Raw genomic sequence first — 16,926 nt, forward strand, 5'->3', positions numbered from 1 at the left:
TAATTTATCATTTATTCCATTTCATCGAAGGGTGTCTCCCTCCGATGAAATAATATTTGAAAAGCTTTATTGGCTCCTCCTAAAGTGGCTTACTCATCTTTAACACCTCTGCAGTGCCTATGACGTGTACGCAAATGAACGGCCATTGCAGAATATTAGCTAACATCCTGGAAGAAAAACAAACACACACAAAACACAGCCGTGAGTGGGCGCCGAGTGGGCTCGTTTGACACAAACTTCCAAGAAAAGTCAACTGTCACAAAGCAATTTATTGACAAAGGTTCTGTGCTTATCATTTCATGCATATAAATACATTAAAACCACTTTTTAAAAATGAGGAATAATTTACACAATTTTAACAATGGCGTTCTAGCTGGTAAAGCAGTGATTCCCAAACACTGAATGTAAAAATGTGTATTTGTTCTATCTATCGCGGTGACGTATAGTGACAACTTAACAGAAGATTAAAATGGTCTGCCAGTAGATGGCAGAAGGTCGATAAATAAACCGTGAAATTGTTTCCTTGACTTACAAGTTTAATGCTATATTAATGCTAGTTTTGGTTAGCCTGGCTTTTCCCAGTACTGTATGTGTTAGCATTAAGCTAGCACATTCTTTAAGCAAAGTTGTGTGGCTTGTTTGAAAACACAATGTTGTAATTCTCCTTGTTTTATGTTTCGTTTGGCAGTAAGCTTCAAGTGGGTATTGGGAATAAACAGCTGGAAGCGTCTTTTTTTGAAGAATCGTTTGCTTACAATTCATGGAGTAGTGTGTCGTGATTCTTTTTTGAATGTAAAATATGAGTCTGGCTTAATTAAGGTTGGGAAAACACCGCTCTACATAGCTTGTCTTACAAGTAAATATATACAGTATATTTGCCTCCTATCTGAGGTAGTTACGCTTCCAAATCAGATCACCGATTTGCATTTTAAAACAATTAGTTTACATATTACACACGTTTAGACGTCGCTTTAAAACACAGGTGTCAAACTCGACGCCCTCGGGGGTCAGATCTGGCCCAACGCATCTTTTTTTCTTTTTTGGGGGGGGCTCACCAAAGCAAATGAAGTGGGTGTACTACAAATGTATGGCAAATTTGCTTAAAAAAAATGTATGTTTTTATTTATTTAAACTATCAGTTTAAGTTCAGGACTTTGAAACGATCGAGTTGGTCGAGTGAAAACCCCCCGGCCTTGACCCACACACAATTTTTCTTTGTTCCAAATATTTTTTCCCCTTAACTTCAGATTTCAAATTCTATTTGTTGTTTAAAATATACACAATTCTGTTCCATCTAACACAGTGATGGGCAAACTCGGTCCTGGAGGGTTGGTTTTGGATGTTTCCTGCTCCAACAAAGCTGAATCTAATTAACAGAATCGTTATCAGGCTGATGCAAAGCTTGCTGATGAGCTGATCATATATTAGCTGTGTTGGAGAAGGGAAACATCCAAAACCTGCAGGACTCCGGCCCTCGAGGACCGAGTGTGCCCAACCCTGATCTAATATATCAGAATTGCCCAAGTTGTTTGGTTAACTTATTTACTTAACTTATTTTTAATTTGGGAATCTCAATATGAGTTGATAGGTGTTTGTAAGTTTATTGCACACAAAAAATAAAATAAAATGTCAAATATTGGAATGATGCAAATATGAATTTGAAAAAGTGTGATCCACTTTTCACTTTTAAAGTACTGAGTACTAAGTATTGATTGTTATATGGAATAAATTCCTGAAGGGTGACTGAATAAAATATACTACTACCTTACTGCCACAATAATAAATAAGAATATATTTAATTGTATTCAGCACGACTGTACAATGACGCGACTATTCCTTTATAAGTTTTTCGCAGTCACCCCACCAACCCTCTACTACAATGTGGCCCGCCATGAAACCGAGTCTGACACCCCTGCTTTAAAACACTTCATAGACTCGAACAGCCATTTCATTCTACCAAGGTCTCCAAACGGATCTGTTGCCATTTACGGACACACATGCCGCCACGTCCTGCGGCTCCGTTTCTTCTGACGAAGAAACCTGACTTTGTTCCGACTCCTCAGAAGACGAACCTTGACTTTGCTCCGAGTCTGTGTCCTCGAGATCTGAGCAGAGGTCATCGCTGGAGGCGGAGGAAGATGAAGGGGCCGGGGACACCAACGAACCCGGGGCCGGTGCGGGAGCGGGGCCCGGTGGGGACCAGGGGCCGGCGTTGAGGTCTGTGCCCGAAAGCGTGGCTCTGAGGCGGTCCTGGCCGTGCAGCGGCATGCTCTCCAGGAGATGGTTGAGCAGCTCGGCCGCCACCGTGGGGTCCATCCCCGGGCAGCTGGACACAAATGTGTGCACGTCGTGCATGCACTGGATGTAACCGGCCGCAAAACGCTCGCCCGCTTCCACTTCTGGAGTCAACAGAAACAAAACAAAAGGTTAGATGTTGGTGGGGAGTGCAAAAAAAATGCGTATAATTCTTTACCACATTTTCAGAGTTGGAAAGGCTTTATTTTAAACTATGATAGTTTTTTTTGTATATTTATTGATATTGTGACTGCATTTTAAAACTTACTTTAGACTTACTTTATTAGCGATGTTACCCACAATTTTTTTTTATAAATTAATAAATAAATAAAAAATAATATATATAAATAAAATAAATTAAAATATTATTATATATAATATATAACGTTATATATGTTACACCTGTAGCCTCGATGCTTGATTAGTGTGTCAAATGCAACTGTAGGGTACTAGCTACCAACGCTACGTTCGGTGGGACTGGGAAATGGAAAATAACTACCAATTTGAGCGTACTAACATTCATGTAAACGATGACTTTAGACATTTATAAAGATATTGACCGACTTTCCCTTATTTTGTCATCAAAACCAGAATTTGCACTCCATTTCCTTGCGAGCTTCCTGGTCGGATGTACAAATTTCTCTGAATTCCCAGCTGCCTTTGAATGCAACATTTAGCAAGGTTTTTGGCAACGGGTTGCCACTTGCCAAGCAAAAGCGAGGCAAACTCGAGTAAAATACAATTCACTGCCATAATCGCACTAAAATGAAAAGAAGACCAACTAACTAAGATTATCAATGGCACTATGTGTTTAATTCTTTTGTGTTTATTATTTACCTTGAGCCCGGTGTTGCAGGATGCTCTCAACCCGTTTGACTGTCATCTCCAGCACTTCGGCATTCTCCATCTTTGAATGCAGCTGCAACGCGACACACACGCTAGTCACATTCAGCTCATGTTTAGCACATTAAAAAGCGAATGATTGGCCTATTAAGATGAATATATGAAGTGCTTTTTACCTCTGTATCCGCCATGAGAGCCCTGAGTTCGTGTAGGCTGTCGTTAATACGAGCTCGTCGTTTCTTCTCGACTAGAGGTTTCCTCTTCTGGAAACACAAAATTATTTTTAGCGCCGCCAAAAATAACAACGACGGTACATATTAGAATAAATCCGCCCCCTTTGTTATTCTTTTTACCTTTCTGTCAGACTTGTGTCCGCCCGTGCAGTGGTCAGTCGATGTGTGCTTGCCAGTGGGGGCCATTCCTGTCACAAAAAAATACAACGAGAACCCTCGGTACTGTCTTTCGAAGCCCCCCCCTCCTCAGTGGGGAGACACTAGACAGATGGCTCGGCCAGCAGACCTAGTTTCTTTTTAGTGCTGCCACTGGAGGGGGAGACATGGGCTAGGTTCAATATATATGTGACGACTGATTTACATATGAATGGGGGGGGGGGGGGTTCTCCGGGATGGGATGGCACTACAGCCTACATGCACTGCTCACAAAAAAGTTTGGGTTAATATTTGGGCTAACATTTTCAAGATGCACGAGGTACGTGTGTCCGAAAAGTTCTAGGACACAATGTAATATTTCAGAGCCAAACTACAGGGTGTCCATAAAGTCTAATTACATGGTTCAAAAACAAAAACAAAAACATATTTCTTAAAATAAAGTTATTTTGTTCAATTTTATTGTTATTATAGAATCATTTCAACATGATTGCCATAATTTTCAATGCATAACTTGAATAGGTCTGCATTGCCGTCAATGTTATCTAATGTGGTTTCAATTTGTAATCTTCATTGAGTATACCGCAATTTTGCAAAGCACATCAAATTATATGTTGAAAATTATGGAAATCATGTTGAAATTATTATTTATCATTATCACAATTAGATAAAATTGTTTTGTTTGATTTATTTATTTATTTTTTACCATGCACCCAGGCTTTATGGACACCCTTCCCTTCAATATGGCCTTGATAACCTACACGTTCTACAAACAGATTGTGTGGCATTTTATTCGTTTCGAGAATTCTCACTTTAATCACAGAATTCTGAAATTGAAGTCAGAATTTTCACTTTTAAATCAGAATTCTGAGATTAAAGGCAGAATTCTCACTTTAGAGTCAGAATTCTGAGATTAAAAGCAGAATTCTGAGATAAAAAGCAGAATTCTGACTTTTTTCTCAGAATTCTGATTTTAAAGTCAGAATTCTGAGAATAAAGTCAGAATCCTGCCAATTTTTTTTTCTTCTCTCCACTTTCCCTAATCCCCTAATCCTGGACAATTTGTGACTGCTCACAATGCCCGGAACATCTGACAGTTCCTGGCTGTGAAGAACATCACTGTGCACGTTCTGTCATTCAATGTAAAATGAATTCATCAGGCTTTGAATGGACATGTTGTACATACTTGCAATACTTACAAAGAAGCTTCTACACCTCCTGAAGTTTTGCCAATATTTTGCCAGTGTTTTTTATTTAGAAAATTTGAAATTGTGTTTAAAAAGAACAAGTTTTATAACAGTTTTGTAGCACTCTAAAATAACTTTACATACATTAGATACAAAGGTTAGCTTCCTAAGTGTCTGACTTTGGGCCAGAAAAGCGGTCGCCAGCCAATTGCAGGGCAAACAACCTCTTACATTCACACATATGAACAATTTGCAGCACATTACATATTTTTCAAGTTAATGTAGAGCCTAGTACAAAAGTTGAATGTTACAATATCTCAGACTTATTATTTTTAATTGTTTTTGAATATGTAAAATAATCGTAATTATTATTTTTCTTTAAAATTTAAAATACATTGAAATGTTACATGTATTTTTATTTTTATTTTTATTTATTTTTTTATTTTTATTTTTATTTTTTATTTTTATATTTTATTTTTTTATTGGGGGGGGGGGATTTGACACACATTTTTCAACTCTAAAATTGTCAATAAATTCTAATGTTATAATGATATTTCTTTTTCACGTCACAGTTTTTCCGTTTTTTCTTCAAATGTTTAACTGCTTACCATACGATGTTGTCCCTACTGATAAAACCTTGTGTTTTAGCGACATTCAACACAATATACACTCAGTTTCCCTTGGCTTCCAGCATACTATTCAAATTTTTTGAATGGTTTGGAATCCACTATTACATCTTTTTTTTTTTTATTATGTGGGGGTTGTTGTGGTATTGTGATATTTGCTGGCATGTAAATGAGATTTAGGGATGCAAATTTAGTACGATTGCAGACAAGTTCACTTTGAACAAAGCTGCGCTTCCGGAACCATATCTGACTATTACATTCAAAATAAAAGTATCGATTGGCATGAACTGCGTTAACGACGTTTTATAATCGCGTTTACCGATAGGAAACCGTCAACACTTTAGTATAATCTTATAATAAAACGTAAACAGTCGCATTATGTGTCAAATTAAGCGGGTTATTTAGACGTTGTGCTTTTACTTGACTTGTACGAGGGCGACTCTTCCTCGATACCCACACACGCCGGTGTTGGTCACAGAAGACGTGCTTGTGACGTCATGGTGTCCCCGTCAGTGGGTATAAAGGGTATACAATCTGCACGAACTATTAGAGTTGCCGAGAGCCGAGCAAGTGTATCCTTGAAAATAGACGAAACCTGAACATCAAAACGCAGACCAGACAGAAAGTCCACAATGGTGAGGATTACCTTGCGTCCTACGACGTCTGACAAGATAGAGAAAGGTGATGAAGCTGATGTGGTTATCAACCAGCTGAGCGTAAGTTTGCACTTTCCCACCCCTCTCTTTATGAAAGTGACTTTCGTCTGATTGTCATGCTTGTTTAAGTTGTCCTGCAAAATTTATAAAGCCAATTATATACTAATAAGTTATAACAATGCTAATTATAATTATAATAAATGTACCTGAGCAGGACCCCTTTTGTTACTATGTTTATATATGTCACCAGCCAGCCCATCACGGGCCAAAGAGAAATGACGACGATGATCAAGGCACACTTTTATTCTTGATTGCACAGTATACATATTTAAAGTAGAGTAATTACTATTTTTTATAAATTGAATTTATTGTCTTAAGCTGTATGCAATGATTAAAATAACGAACAATGTACAAACTGTGTATCATATAAGATCAGTTATGTTTTTATGATCCCGTGTGGGGATTTAGGATGATTTTTGAGTTTTTTTCTTCCAGATTTTTAGTAAATATTTTTATCATAATCCTGTGTGGGGACTTTTTTTTTTAAGTAAAATGTTTTTATAATCCTGTGTGGGTACTTTGTGGCTATGGTTTTACTAAGATAATAAACATAATTATATTGTATGCATTATATAAGGTACCTGTGGCCTTTGTGGGGATTTTATATGATGTATATGATGTATATGATGATGATTTGTACAATGAGTACTCCTAAAAGTAAATATTGTTTATTAAAATCCTGTGTGGGGACTTTGTGATTACCAGTTTAGTATTTTTTTATTTTAGTCAAATATTTTTTATAATCCTGTGTGGGTACTTTAAGGTAATATTTTTAGTTTTCAATTATCTTTTCTTCTTTTTTTATTAAATATTAAACACTGGATATTTAGCAATGACCGGCCACATCCTGCTAGCGCTATTTTGCTGTGAACCTGAATTATATATAATATGAATTATTTAAATACTATGTATGCATGAGTGTTTTATGATTAATTATGTGTATGGGCGTTTTGACTATTTTCAGTTTTTCAATAATATTGTTAGTGGACATAATGTTATTTAATTTAATTTAAATGCAGTACATTACAGTACAGGCCAAAAGTCAGGACACACCTTCTCATTCAATAATATGCTTTATTTTCATGACTATGCGCATTGTAGAGTCTCACTGAAGACATCAAAACTATGACGACAACTATCGAACACATTTGGAGTTCTGTACTTAACAAAAAAAAAGGTGAAAATAAATACATAAATAAAAAGCCACCCTTTTCTCTGATTACTTTTTTGCACCTTCTTGGCATTCTCGATGAGCTTCAAAAGGTTTTTCCAACCCCTGAAAGGGTTTTCCATCAGTTTTTAAGGAGTTCCCACAGGTAAGAATGTCAAAAGTATGCAAAAAGGTTACCAGAGCAAAAGATGGCATATAAAACATGTTTTTAATTATTTATTTCACCTTTTACATACTCCATATTAGTTCATACATAGTTGTGATGCTTTCAGTGAAAAATCTACAAAGTAACCAGTCGTGAGAATAAAACAAATGCATAGAATAAGAAAGTGTTTCCAAACTTTTGGCCTGTACTGTATATGTGAGTATTAATTCCTTGTAAAGACTCTTTTTGGTAAGTAGCTCAGTGGTGCACGTGTACCTAATGTTTTGTCTTGTGATGCTCATAAAGTGTTGACAAAATGAGCCATTTTCTTGCGCAGTAAATGGACTGCTTATAATACAACGCTTAATTTACACCATAATGCTGTCCAAAACTCTTTGTAAAGCCTCACCGTGGTCGACTGCTGCCTTAATTGTCCACTGCGAGCAAACTACTACTACTAACTTCAACATGGTCATAAGGGCTGGGGATCGAACCCACAACCTCCCAGGGAGACAACCACTCATATTACCTCATTCACTGCCATTGACGGCTATAGACGTCAAAAATTCATTTGAACTATATTAGTTTTAATTTTTTTTCCACTTTTGTTAACAAGAGTATGAAAACCTAGATTTTTTTTATTGTGCATTTATAACAGATATTAAATTAATGATTAATCGATTAATTACAATTTAAAAAATGTAACGCCCATAATTTTTTATAATCTTTTCTTTTTCTTTTTTTTAATTAGGGGCATCAGGCGATTACAACTTTTCACTCATCCGCTGCCATTGACGGCTATAGACGTCAAAAATTCATTTGAACTATTTCTATTTTCTATTTAAAATAATTTCCACTTTTGTTAACAATAGTATGAAAACCTAGAATTTTTTTTATTGTACATTTAGAACAGATATCAAATCTACAAATAATTGTGAGTTAACTATTGAAGTCATGCGATTAATTACAATTTAAAAAATAATAATCACCTGACACGATTTTAAAAAATATATAAAAAATTAGGGGCATCAGGCGATTTATTATTTTTAATTGTAATTAATCGCATGACTTCACTAGTTAACGCATGATTAATCACACATTTTATATATGTTCTAAATGTACAATAAAAAAATCTAGGTTTTCATACTCTTGTTAACAAAAGTGGGGAAAAAAACGTTAAATTAATGGAAATGGTTCAAATGAATTTTTTACATCGATACCATCAATGGCAGTGAATGAGTTAATTGTAATTAATCACAAATTTGATATCTGTTCTAAATTTTCTAGGTTTTCATACTCTTGTTAACAAAAGTGGAAAAAAATGTGAAACTAATAGTTCAAATTCATATTTGACGTCTGTAGCCGTCAATGGCAGTGAATGAGTTAATGAAGTACTTGTGTGATAATTCCACATACGAGCAAGTGACGAATCACACGGTCTGCCAGTCCCGCGTTACGTCAATAAACGGGGGCCGCAAGTGTCTAAAAATAAGGGAAATAAATGAGCTCCAAGATTCCCACGTCGAGTTTCAGATATGGACGCAGGCGTCTCAGAATAGGCCTCCGCCAAAACACCTTTCGTCAGAGCCTCCTGATGCTCCCACTTCCGCTCCTCGCCATGGAGACGGTAGTACGGCGAAGGCGGCAGATTGCTAGTGAGGCCGTGGGTGGGCATCTGGCGGGTCTCAGCGCCGCCTGCTCTTGCGTCTATCAGATCTCTCTGACTGACTCACGGCTCGGCGACGCAATTCACACGTCGGGACTTCCTGTCGAGAGGTGATTCCCGAATACATTAGTGACTACTCACAGAATTCACAACAGGTGTTAATTGGTTGAACACAAATAGATTTTGGTGGTGACAACATGGAACCACTAATAAAAACTGTAGAAACTGATTGTGTTTAAAAAAATTGTTTGGTTGAAATAAGTTCTTAAATTACCAAAAAATATGGTGTTTGGTGGTTTTAGCTAAAAATTTAAATTGTTCCACAACTGCAGCAAAAAAAAAAAAAAACGAATTCTTTGTTAACTCATTCACCGTCATTGATGGCTATAGACGTCAAAATTTTATTTTTACTATTTCTATTTAACATTTTTTTCCACTTTTGTTAACAAGAGTATGAAAACCAAAATTTTTTTTTAGTGTATATTTAGAACAGATATAAAATTTGTGATCAATCATAAGTTAACTCGTGAAATCATGCGATTAATTAGGATTACAAATTTTAAATGCCTGACATCCCTATTTTTTCTTTTTTTTAAATATTTTCTTTTTAGAAGAAAAGATTACTAAAATTTCGGGGCGTCAGGCGATTATTTTTTTTATTATAATAAATCGCATGACTTCACTATTAAATTTTTTAATAAAAGAAAAGATTAAAAAAGTAAAGAGAAGAATATTAAAAATTAGGGGCTAACGAGTTAACTCATGAGTAATCACAAATTTGATCTCTGTTCTAAATGTACAATTCAATTTTTTTTAGGTTTTCATACTCTTGTTAACAAAAGTGGAAAAAATGTTAGACTAATAGTTAAAAATAATTTTTAATGTCTATAGCCGTCAATGGCAGTGAATGAGTTAATTTGAGTCATGTTTTGTCAGTTTCATAAGGAGGTTGCCGCAGAGACGGTAAAAGTCGCAACTTCAAATTTAACATCTCAGAAAAAAAAAGTTCATACGAAGTGTGAGTCTGTGTAAAGGAACAATGTCAAAGTGATTCTAACACAAATGACAAATGGCCTGTATCCATTTTTCCCCGCTCTTTGGCTTCAAAATGGCAGCCCTAGCAATGCTAAGTTAGCATTAGCACTGTAAACACGCCAACCTATTGTGTCGGGAGTGTGATTATTGGTTTTATGTTTGGAACTTAGAATCAAGTCAGTATCCAAAAGAGGTACCCGTTGAGTAGAAAGTCCTTGATGCTATAAGAAGGGCCTCCGTTCTTTGGCAACCCAAAGATAATTTTTTGGGGGGGTCTATTCGGCAGGACCTGGAAACGGACACTTCTTCCCGGATCAAGAAGTATTTTCCAGTCCGCTTGTGCGCCCTCTTGATTTCTGTGCTGGTCGTCCTCTTAGGACTGGTGCTGGGTTCCATCTACGCGTACCGCCACTTCTTTCCTGTTGAGGTACCTTTTGCATCACTGCACGCCCATCAGGCGCCTGCGTGATCGTCCGTCTTCGTTAATCACTAAGTGCAGTGATCCTGACAGCCATTTTCCTTGACATGACTCATTGTCGATGTGTTTATCCATCCGTCCAGCTGGAGGACATCTCTGCAGACCTATCTGTCCATAAATTGTACCGGCCAACTGACTCCAAAGTCTATGAATTTTTGAGTGTACGTCTCCGTCCATCCATCCATCCATTCATATATGTTATCCATCCATCCTATCCTTATATTCACATCAATCCATCCATCCATCCATCCATCCTGCCATCCTAATATTGAGACATCCATCCATTTCCATCCATCCGTTAGTCTATCCAAATATCATCTCTCATTCATCCTGCCATCCTCATATTATTCCATCTGTCCATCCATCCAACCATCCATCCATTCATCCATCCTAATATTGATCCATCCATAATCCCTATATATCCATCCGTCAGTTATCCATTCATCCGTCGGTCCGTCCATATATATCTCATTCATCCTGCAATCCTAATATTGAGACATCCATGCATCCATCCTAATATTGACACATCCATCCATCCATCATCCGTCCATACATTTCCATCCATTATTATCCATTATTCCATCTGTCCATCCATCCATCCATCCATAATCCCTATATATCCATCCTGCCATCCATCCATCCATATTGATACATACTTACATTTCCGTCCATCCATTCATTCTGCCATCCTATTGAGCAATCCATCCATAATTCCTATATATCCATCCATCCGCTATCCATCTATCCGTCTGTCCATCCATATATCATCTCTCATCCATCCTGCCATTCTAATATTATTCCATTGTCCATTAATCCAACCATCTGGTCATCTATCTTGCCATCCATCCATCCATTATCCATCCATACCTTTCGATCTATCCATCCTGCCATCCATTTCCATCCATCCATCCTATTGAGCCATCCATCCATTATCCATCCATCCGTCTGTCCATCCACATATCATCTCTCATCCATCCTGTCATCCTAATATTCCATCATCCATCCACCCATCTGCTCATCCATGCTGTCATCCATCCATCCACCCAGCTGCTTGCTCATCCATCCATTCATCCATCCATCCATCCATCCATCCACCCACCCGGCTGCTCATCCATCCTGCCATCCATCCATCCATTTCTATCCATCCTGCCATCCATCCTGCCATCCATCCATATATCATCTCTTAGCCATCCTGCCATCCTAATATTCCATCATCCATCCACCCATCTGCTCATCCATGCTGTCATCCATCCATCCATTTTCATGCATCCATCCATCCATCCATCCATCCATCCATCCATCCATCCATCCATCCATTTCATACATCTATCCAGTACCCCAAAGAAAAAGTGTGAGGTTATTGATGGAAGGTGCTGTGTGCTGACCAAGGTGCGTGTGGCGTGTGCGTGTGTTTAGCGTGCGGAGGAATTCAATTGCCACGTTGTGTTGGAGACCAAATCTTGGAACCTGGAGATGGAATTGAAGGTGGCCATCTCCGTGGAAGAGGAGTTCCAGTTCATCAAGGTTCTCATGGTCAGAGGTCTTGGTAGCGCTGACAACATTGACATCGTCCATGACTTCGCAAATGTAAGACGCGCTTCTCACCTTGGACCAGCAAGCTTATTACCAATGTCCAAGTATTTGTACGTATTTATTTCAAGCGGATATTAAAACGTGTTTGTACCGATAGGGCAAGACGGCTTATTATGACAAAGTAAGGGAACTGTGCTATGTGACTGCGCTGGACAAGAACGTGGTCAAGGCGCCAAGCAACCTTATGGAGATGCTGAGCAATACCAAGGTGAGACCGCGTGTGATAGCGCCAGCGGGATATTGCGGCTCGTGCACAAGCTAGTGCTAATAATGATCAGCCACATGGGAAGACCTTGCAGTGGTGTTAGAAAAAAATGTGGCCAGGATTTTTAAAATACGTGGAAAAGAGTAAGTTGAATTTCCCCTCGTTAGGGATGGGGGAGTACCGATACCATGTATCCGTATCGGGCCGATACCAGTCGAATTTCAAGATATTCTCGTCGTACTCGCAGCCACCCTCTTGTGGACGTTTTATGATCAAGATCTAAAGGCATACACATGCCTGACAGACTTTTTATGGCCACTGATTTATTAGTTTTATTTTATTTATTGCAGTGTGATTTATTGTGTTTTTCTATACACAATAGGTATTTTATGAACAAGTGGAAGTTGATGTAATTTAAGGAAAAATGCTACATTGGGATTCAAATGTCTTTAAAAAATATTTTAATTAAATTAAATTATTTTATGTATCAAAAGTACTAGTGGTATCGGTGTGAAAAAAAAGTGGTATCAATCATCCCCTAATAAATAATAGTAAATACAATGAGTCTTAAACCTGCTAAAAGGTATTGTAAAGTGCTTGAAGTGAATGATGTTTGGTAATCATGTACATAAAGTTGCATATTTATATTTTATTAACTCATTCACTGCCAATTCATTAAAAACATTAACATTTTTAATTGTAATTAATCGCATGACTTCACTAGTTAACTCAAAAATTAATCACTAATTTTATATCTGTTCTAAATGTACAATAAAAAAAATTCTAGGTTTTCTGTTCTAAATGTACAGTAAAAAAAATCTAGGATATCATACTCTTGTTAACAAAAGTGGGGGGGAAATGACTTTTGTGATGTTTGGTAATCATGTACATAAAGTTGCATATTTATATTTTATTAACTCATTCACTGCCAATTCATTAAAAACATTAACATTTTTAATTGTAATTAATCGCATGACTTCACTAGTTAACTCAAAAATGAATCACTAATTTTATATCTGTTCTAAATGTACAATAAAAAAAAAATCTAGGTTTTCTGTTCTAAATGTACAGTAAAAAAAATCTAGGATATCATACTCTTGTTAACAAAAGTGGGGGGGAAATGACTTTTGTTAACAAAATAGAAATAGTTCAAATTAATTTTTGACGTCTATAGCCGTCAATGGCAGTGAATGGGTTAAAGGGGGACGTCAACCCCAACATTTTGTTTACGATAACATGTATGCATCTCCACTAGTCTAAACATAGCATTCTGATTCATCTATGAGTTAACAGCGAAATGCACCCGTTTTTATCGATCTTAAGGGGCGGCCATTTTGCCACTTGGCTATCAACTGAAAATGACATCAGTTGCTTTGTTTTCCCTGTTTGGTCATGTGACATTCCCAAGCTGATCACTGCCTCAGGAAATTAGCCCTTGTGGAACATGGTGTGCAATTGTTATTTATTGTCTTATATTGTGTGTTGTTTTTTCTGCCCACAGAAGGAGATATACTTTCCAAATCAGTACATATTGCAGGACATTCAGATCATGGGAGAGCAACTAACTGACGACAAAGATCTGGGCTCAGCCATCCGAGAGATGTGTCAAAACACGATGATCTTTCAAATGACGCCCGAGGAGGGAAGCGCGGAATTTGAAATTGGTGAGTACCGGACTCTACCGGGGCCGAGGCGTCCTACTGCAGTGGTCCACAACCACCAGTCCACGGCCCGAATATAGGTTAGCAGGCCTCTTGGACCGAGTTGCGCAAATATTTTCAAATTTCCTATTTGCTTCATGTTAATGACAACCTTGTTAGTTAGGGGGGCTCTCCGATGCCCAAGGTTTCATCCATGTCTTGTTGATTACTAGTATAAGCCTTTTGTTGGGGCGGGGCCCACCTGCCATGCAGAGCTGTTAAGACACTGAGCAGTGGAGGGGAAGCCAGTGTCAATTGCGAGCAAACTACAAATTAGGGAATGTAGGGAAACACTGCGGCATATTAACTGCAGCAATTCAAAGAAAATATGATTCCCCCGGCCATGCCCCGTCCATTCTGTCTGATACTGGGGCACTGCTCATTAATACTAATTAACACCGGCCTAGGGTTAAATTAACCATATTGCAAATGCGCCATTGCAGGTTCAATTTGAATTACTTTTTTTTTCTTTTATGTAAAAAAATAATCAGGCATCACAATTTTTTGCCACCAAAATCTCCCCATGTGAAATATCAAAATTGAATTTAGCTCAAGATTATTTTTAACCAACGTCTTGTACCCAAAATCTTTTTTTTTTTAAATAAATAAAATGTTTGCTAAAATTCCAGGTGTAAAAAATGAACACTTATACAATACGGTCTCAGATTATAATTTTTTTCTATGAATCCATTTTTGAGATTTCCTTGAATTGAGTTAGTGAATATTTTAACCATCAATTTAAATTCAACAATTTAGTTTTTTGCCATCAATTTTAATTCTACATGTAAAAAAATGCAATATTTAAAAATGTAGTTGAATATTTTCAATTTATTTAAAAATTTTAAACAATTCATCTTTTTTTTATTTTTTTGCCATCAATTTCAATTGTTTTTTATTTAGTTTTCTATGTAAAAAATGCAACATTTAAAAAACATCACTCAGGATTTTATACAGGAAAATATACAGATTTTTTTAATCCACGTTTGAATTTCTCTGAGCATTTTTCCCCCCTCTTAAATAGTCAGTGGAAAAAAACTCTAAATTCAATGTAAAAAACATTTAATTCAGCATTAAAACAAGTCTCAAGACATTAGAATTTAATGATTTTTAAAAAAAAATGTTTTTGGAATATGTTGATTTTTTTCCCCCTGATTGAAAAAAAAAAGTGTTGATGGTAAAAGCACTGAGTATAAGAAATAAAAATTCCAACACCAAATCTTATTTTGAGTCGTACTCACCAGCAGGGACAAATTGTACCACTTAGTCACAGGGAATCCGAGTTGAGAGCACGCGAATTGTGAAAAACCAACATGAGCAAATGCAAACTTCCTGTTGTAGTGATTACATGTGGGCACAGCTTGGGAACTCTTTGTGAGTCACTGCTCGCGGAGTGAGACCAAAGTGTGGAGGATGGACGGATGAGTGACGAGTGCCTTTGATTGGCATGACAGCTTGTTGGGGGTGATGATGCAACTCACTTCCTTTCACCGTTGCACAAATATGGACTGAGTAAAAAAAAAAAAGGAAAAAACTTTTTTTTTTTCAACTGTGCAGCTTGCCGAGCTGTGGCCGCCGGGTGGTTGGGGAACACTGATGAAAAAATATCACAAGTGCTTCATGAACACTGAAAATGAATGTCTTATCATGTTGTGTTGCATCTGCAGAATTTTTGAACACCTGCAACCACATTGTGCACTTCGAGAATCGTTACATGGTGGAAACCTACATCTGCGATCGCAACTCGGCCTACTAAACTTAAGCTACTTGGCCATCACAACCCTCCAGCTCTTGACTACGCTTCTAAACTGCACTTTAACCCTTGTTTCACTTTCTTTCATTATTTCAATACAGTTTAAATCGTATGTACAGTATGTATGTAATGGCACGGAGGCGGAGTGGTTAACACATCCGCCTCGCAGTTTGGTGGTTCGGGGCTCCGGCCATCCTGTGTTGGGAGTTTGTATGTTCTCCCCGTGCTAGCGTGGGTTTACTCCGGGTGCTCCGGTTTCCTCCCACATTTCCCAAAACATACACGTTAGGTGCATTGAAGATCCCAAATTGTTCTTGCCTCTCGCTCAGTCAACTGGGATAAGCAACGCTACAGAATAGAAAACGGATGGGAATTTGATTTCAAGGTCAATTTGTAACATGAATTATGTACAAACAACAACAAAAAAACATACCTCATGAAGTTAGATGTTGACGGTGTATAGTTAAATGACCTTTGATTGTTTCCAAGCAATATATGAATATACAGCAATTTTCTGCATTGGAAAATGTTCAATGCATATTCTGTATTGATTTGTATTTTTTTAAACGGCTTTTGACTGTCAACAGAAGAGCTTTAGTGTGTCGGAAAGGAACCAAAAGTGTGTTTTCTGCAGTTACTGGTATAATTATTATAATAGAATGTTTTTTGAAATTTGTTACTGGTATTAACAATTCTAGAATTTTTTTCTAAGATTACTTAACAGTAGATGATAACCGAAATCACATCTGGGTTAAAAAATACAAATAAAAAATTGGGTTATTTGTCTCAGTTGATGTGTGATTCATATATTTATGTATAACTGTACTTAAATGTATATCTTGCCTGCTTTAATAAACTATTCAACTTTATTTGTCCTTGGATTTTTTTTTAAACGGTAATTTAAGTTGAATTGTGAGATGAGCTGCATTATCCAGCTACACAGTCAACAGATGATATGTTGTGTTATGGACTTTATAGAATAATGTATCTTTATTGTACAGTTGAAATATGGCTAACATTGTTTTCTCGCTACAGTAGCACACACCTGTCCCAAAATGTAAAGTATATATGATCACACCATGAAGTGCTTTTCTTTATTTTTATCATCGTTACGTAAAATGTGTTCTGAA

General features: G+C 37.1%; 2 protein-coding genes across 3 annotated transcripts; one reads left to right on the plus strand and one right to left on the minus strand.

Annotated features, from left to right (window-relative positions):
• Positions 1-251: 251 nt before the first annotated feature.
• On the minus strand, positions 252-3,704 carry hes6 (hes family bHLH transcription factor 6). The gene is made up of 4 exons (XM_086077298.1): positions 3,492-3,704; positions 3,315-3,401; positions 3,133-3,214; positions 252-2,399 (listed from the first exon to the last, which is right to left on the minus strand). Exons 1-4 carry the CDS (start codon positions 3,555-3,557, stop codon positions 1,954-1,956), a joined length of 681 nt encoding a protein of 226 aa, XP_085933424.1. The 5' UTR covers positions 3,558-3,704; the 3' UTR covers positions 252-1,953.
• A 2,133-nt stretch (positions 3,705-5,837) lies between these two features.
• LOC147181082 (integral membrane protein 2C-like) lies at positions 5,838-16,665 on the plus strand. Of its 2 annotated transcripts, XM_086059710.1 has the most exons (7): positions 5,840-6,053; positions 10,357-10,497; positions 10,632-10,709; positions 11,965-12,135; positions 12,239-12,349; positions 13,848-14,010; positions 15,711-16,665. In XM_086059710.1, the coding sequence occupies exons 1-7, from the start codon at positions 5,970-5,972 to the stop codon at positions 15,797-15,799; spliced, it is 837 nt and encodes a 278-aa protein (XP_085915836.1). In that variant the 5' UTR covers positions 5,840-5,969; the 3' UTR covers positions 15,800-16,665. The 2 variants fall into 2 exon arrangements, with proteins under 2 accessions (XP_085915845.1, XP_085915836.1); XM_086059719.1 differs by lacking the exon at positions 10,632-10,709 and having other exon boundaries at positions 5,838-6,053.
• The last annotated feature ends 261 nt before the right edge of the window (positions 16,666-16,926 follow it).

Source organism: Leptonotus elevatus, chromosome 1, assembly GCF_054856555.1.
Source record: "Leptonotus elevatus isolate MCC_2025b chromosome 1, RoL_Lele_1.0, whole genome shotgun sequence".
NCBI lineage: Eukaryota > Metazoa > Chordata > Actinopteri > Syngnathiformes > Syngnathidae > Leptonotus > Leptonotus elevatus.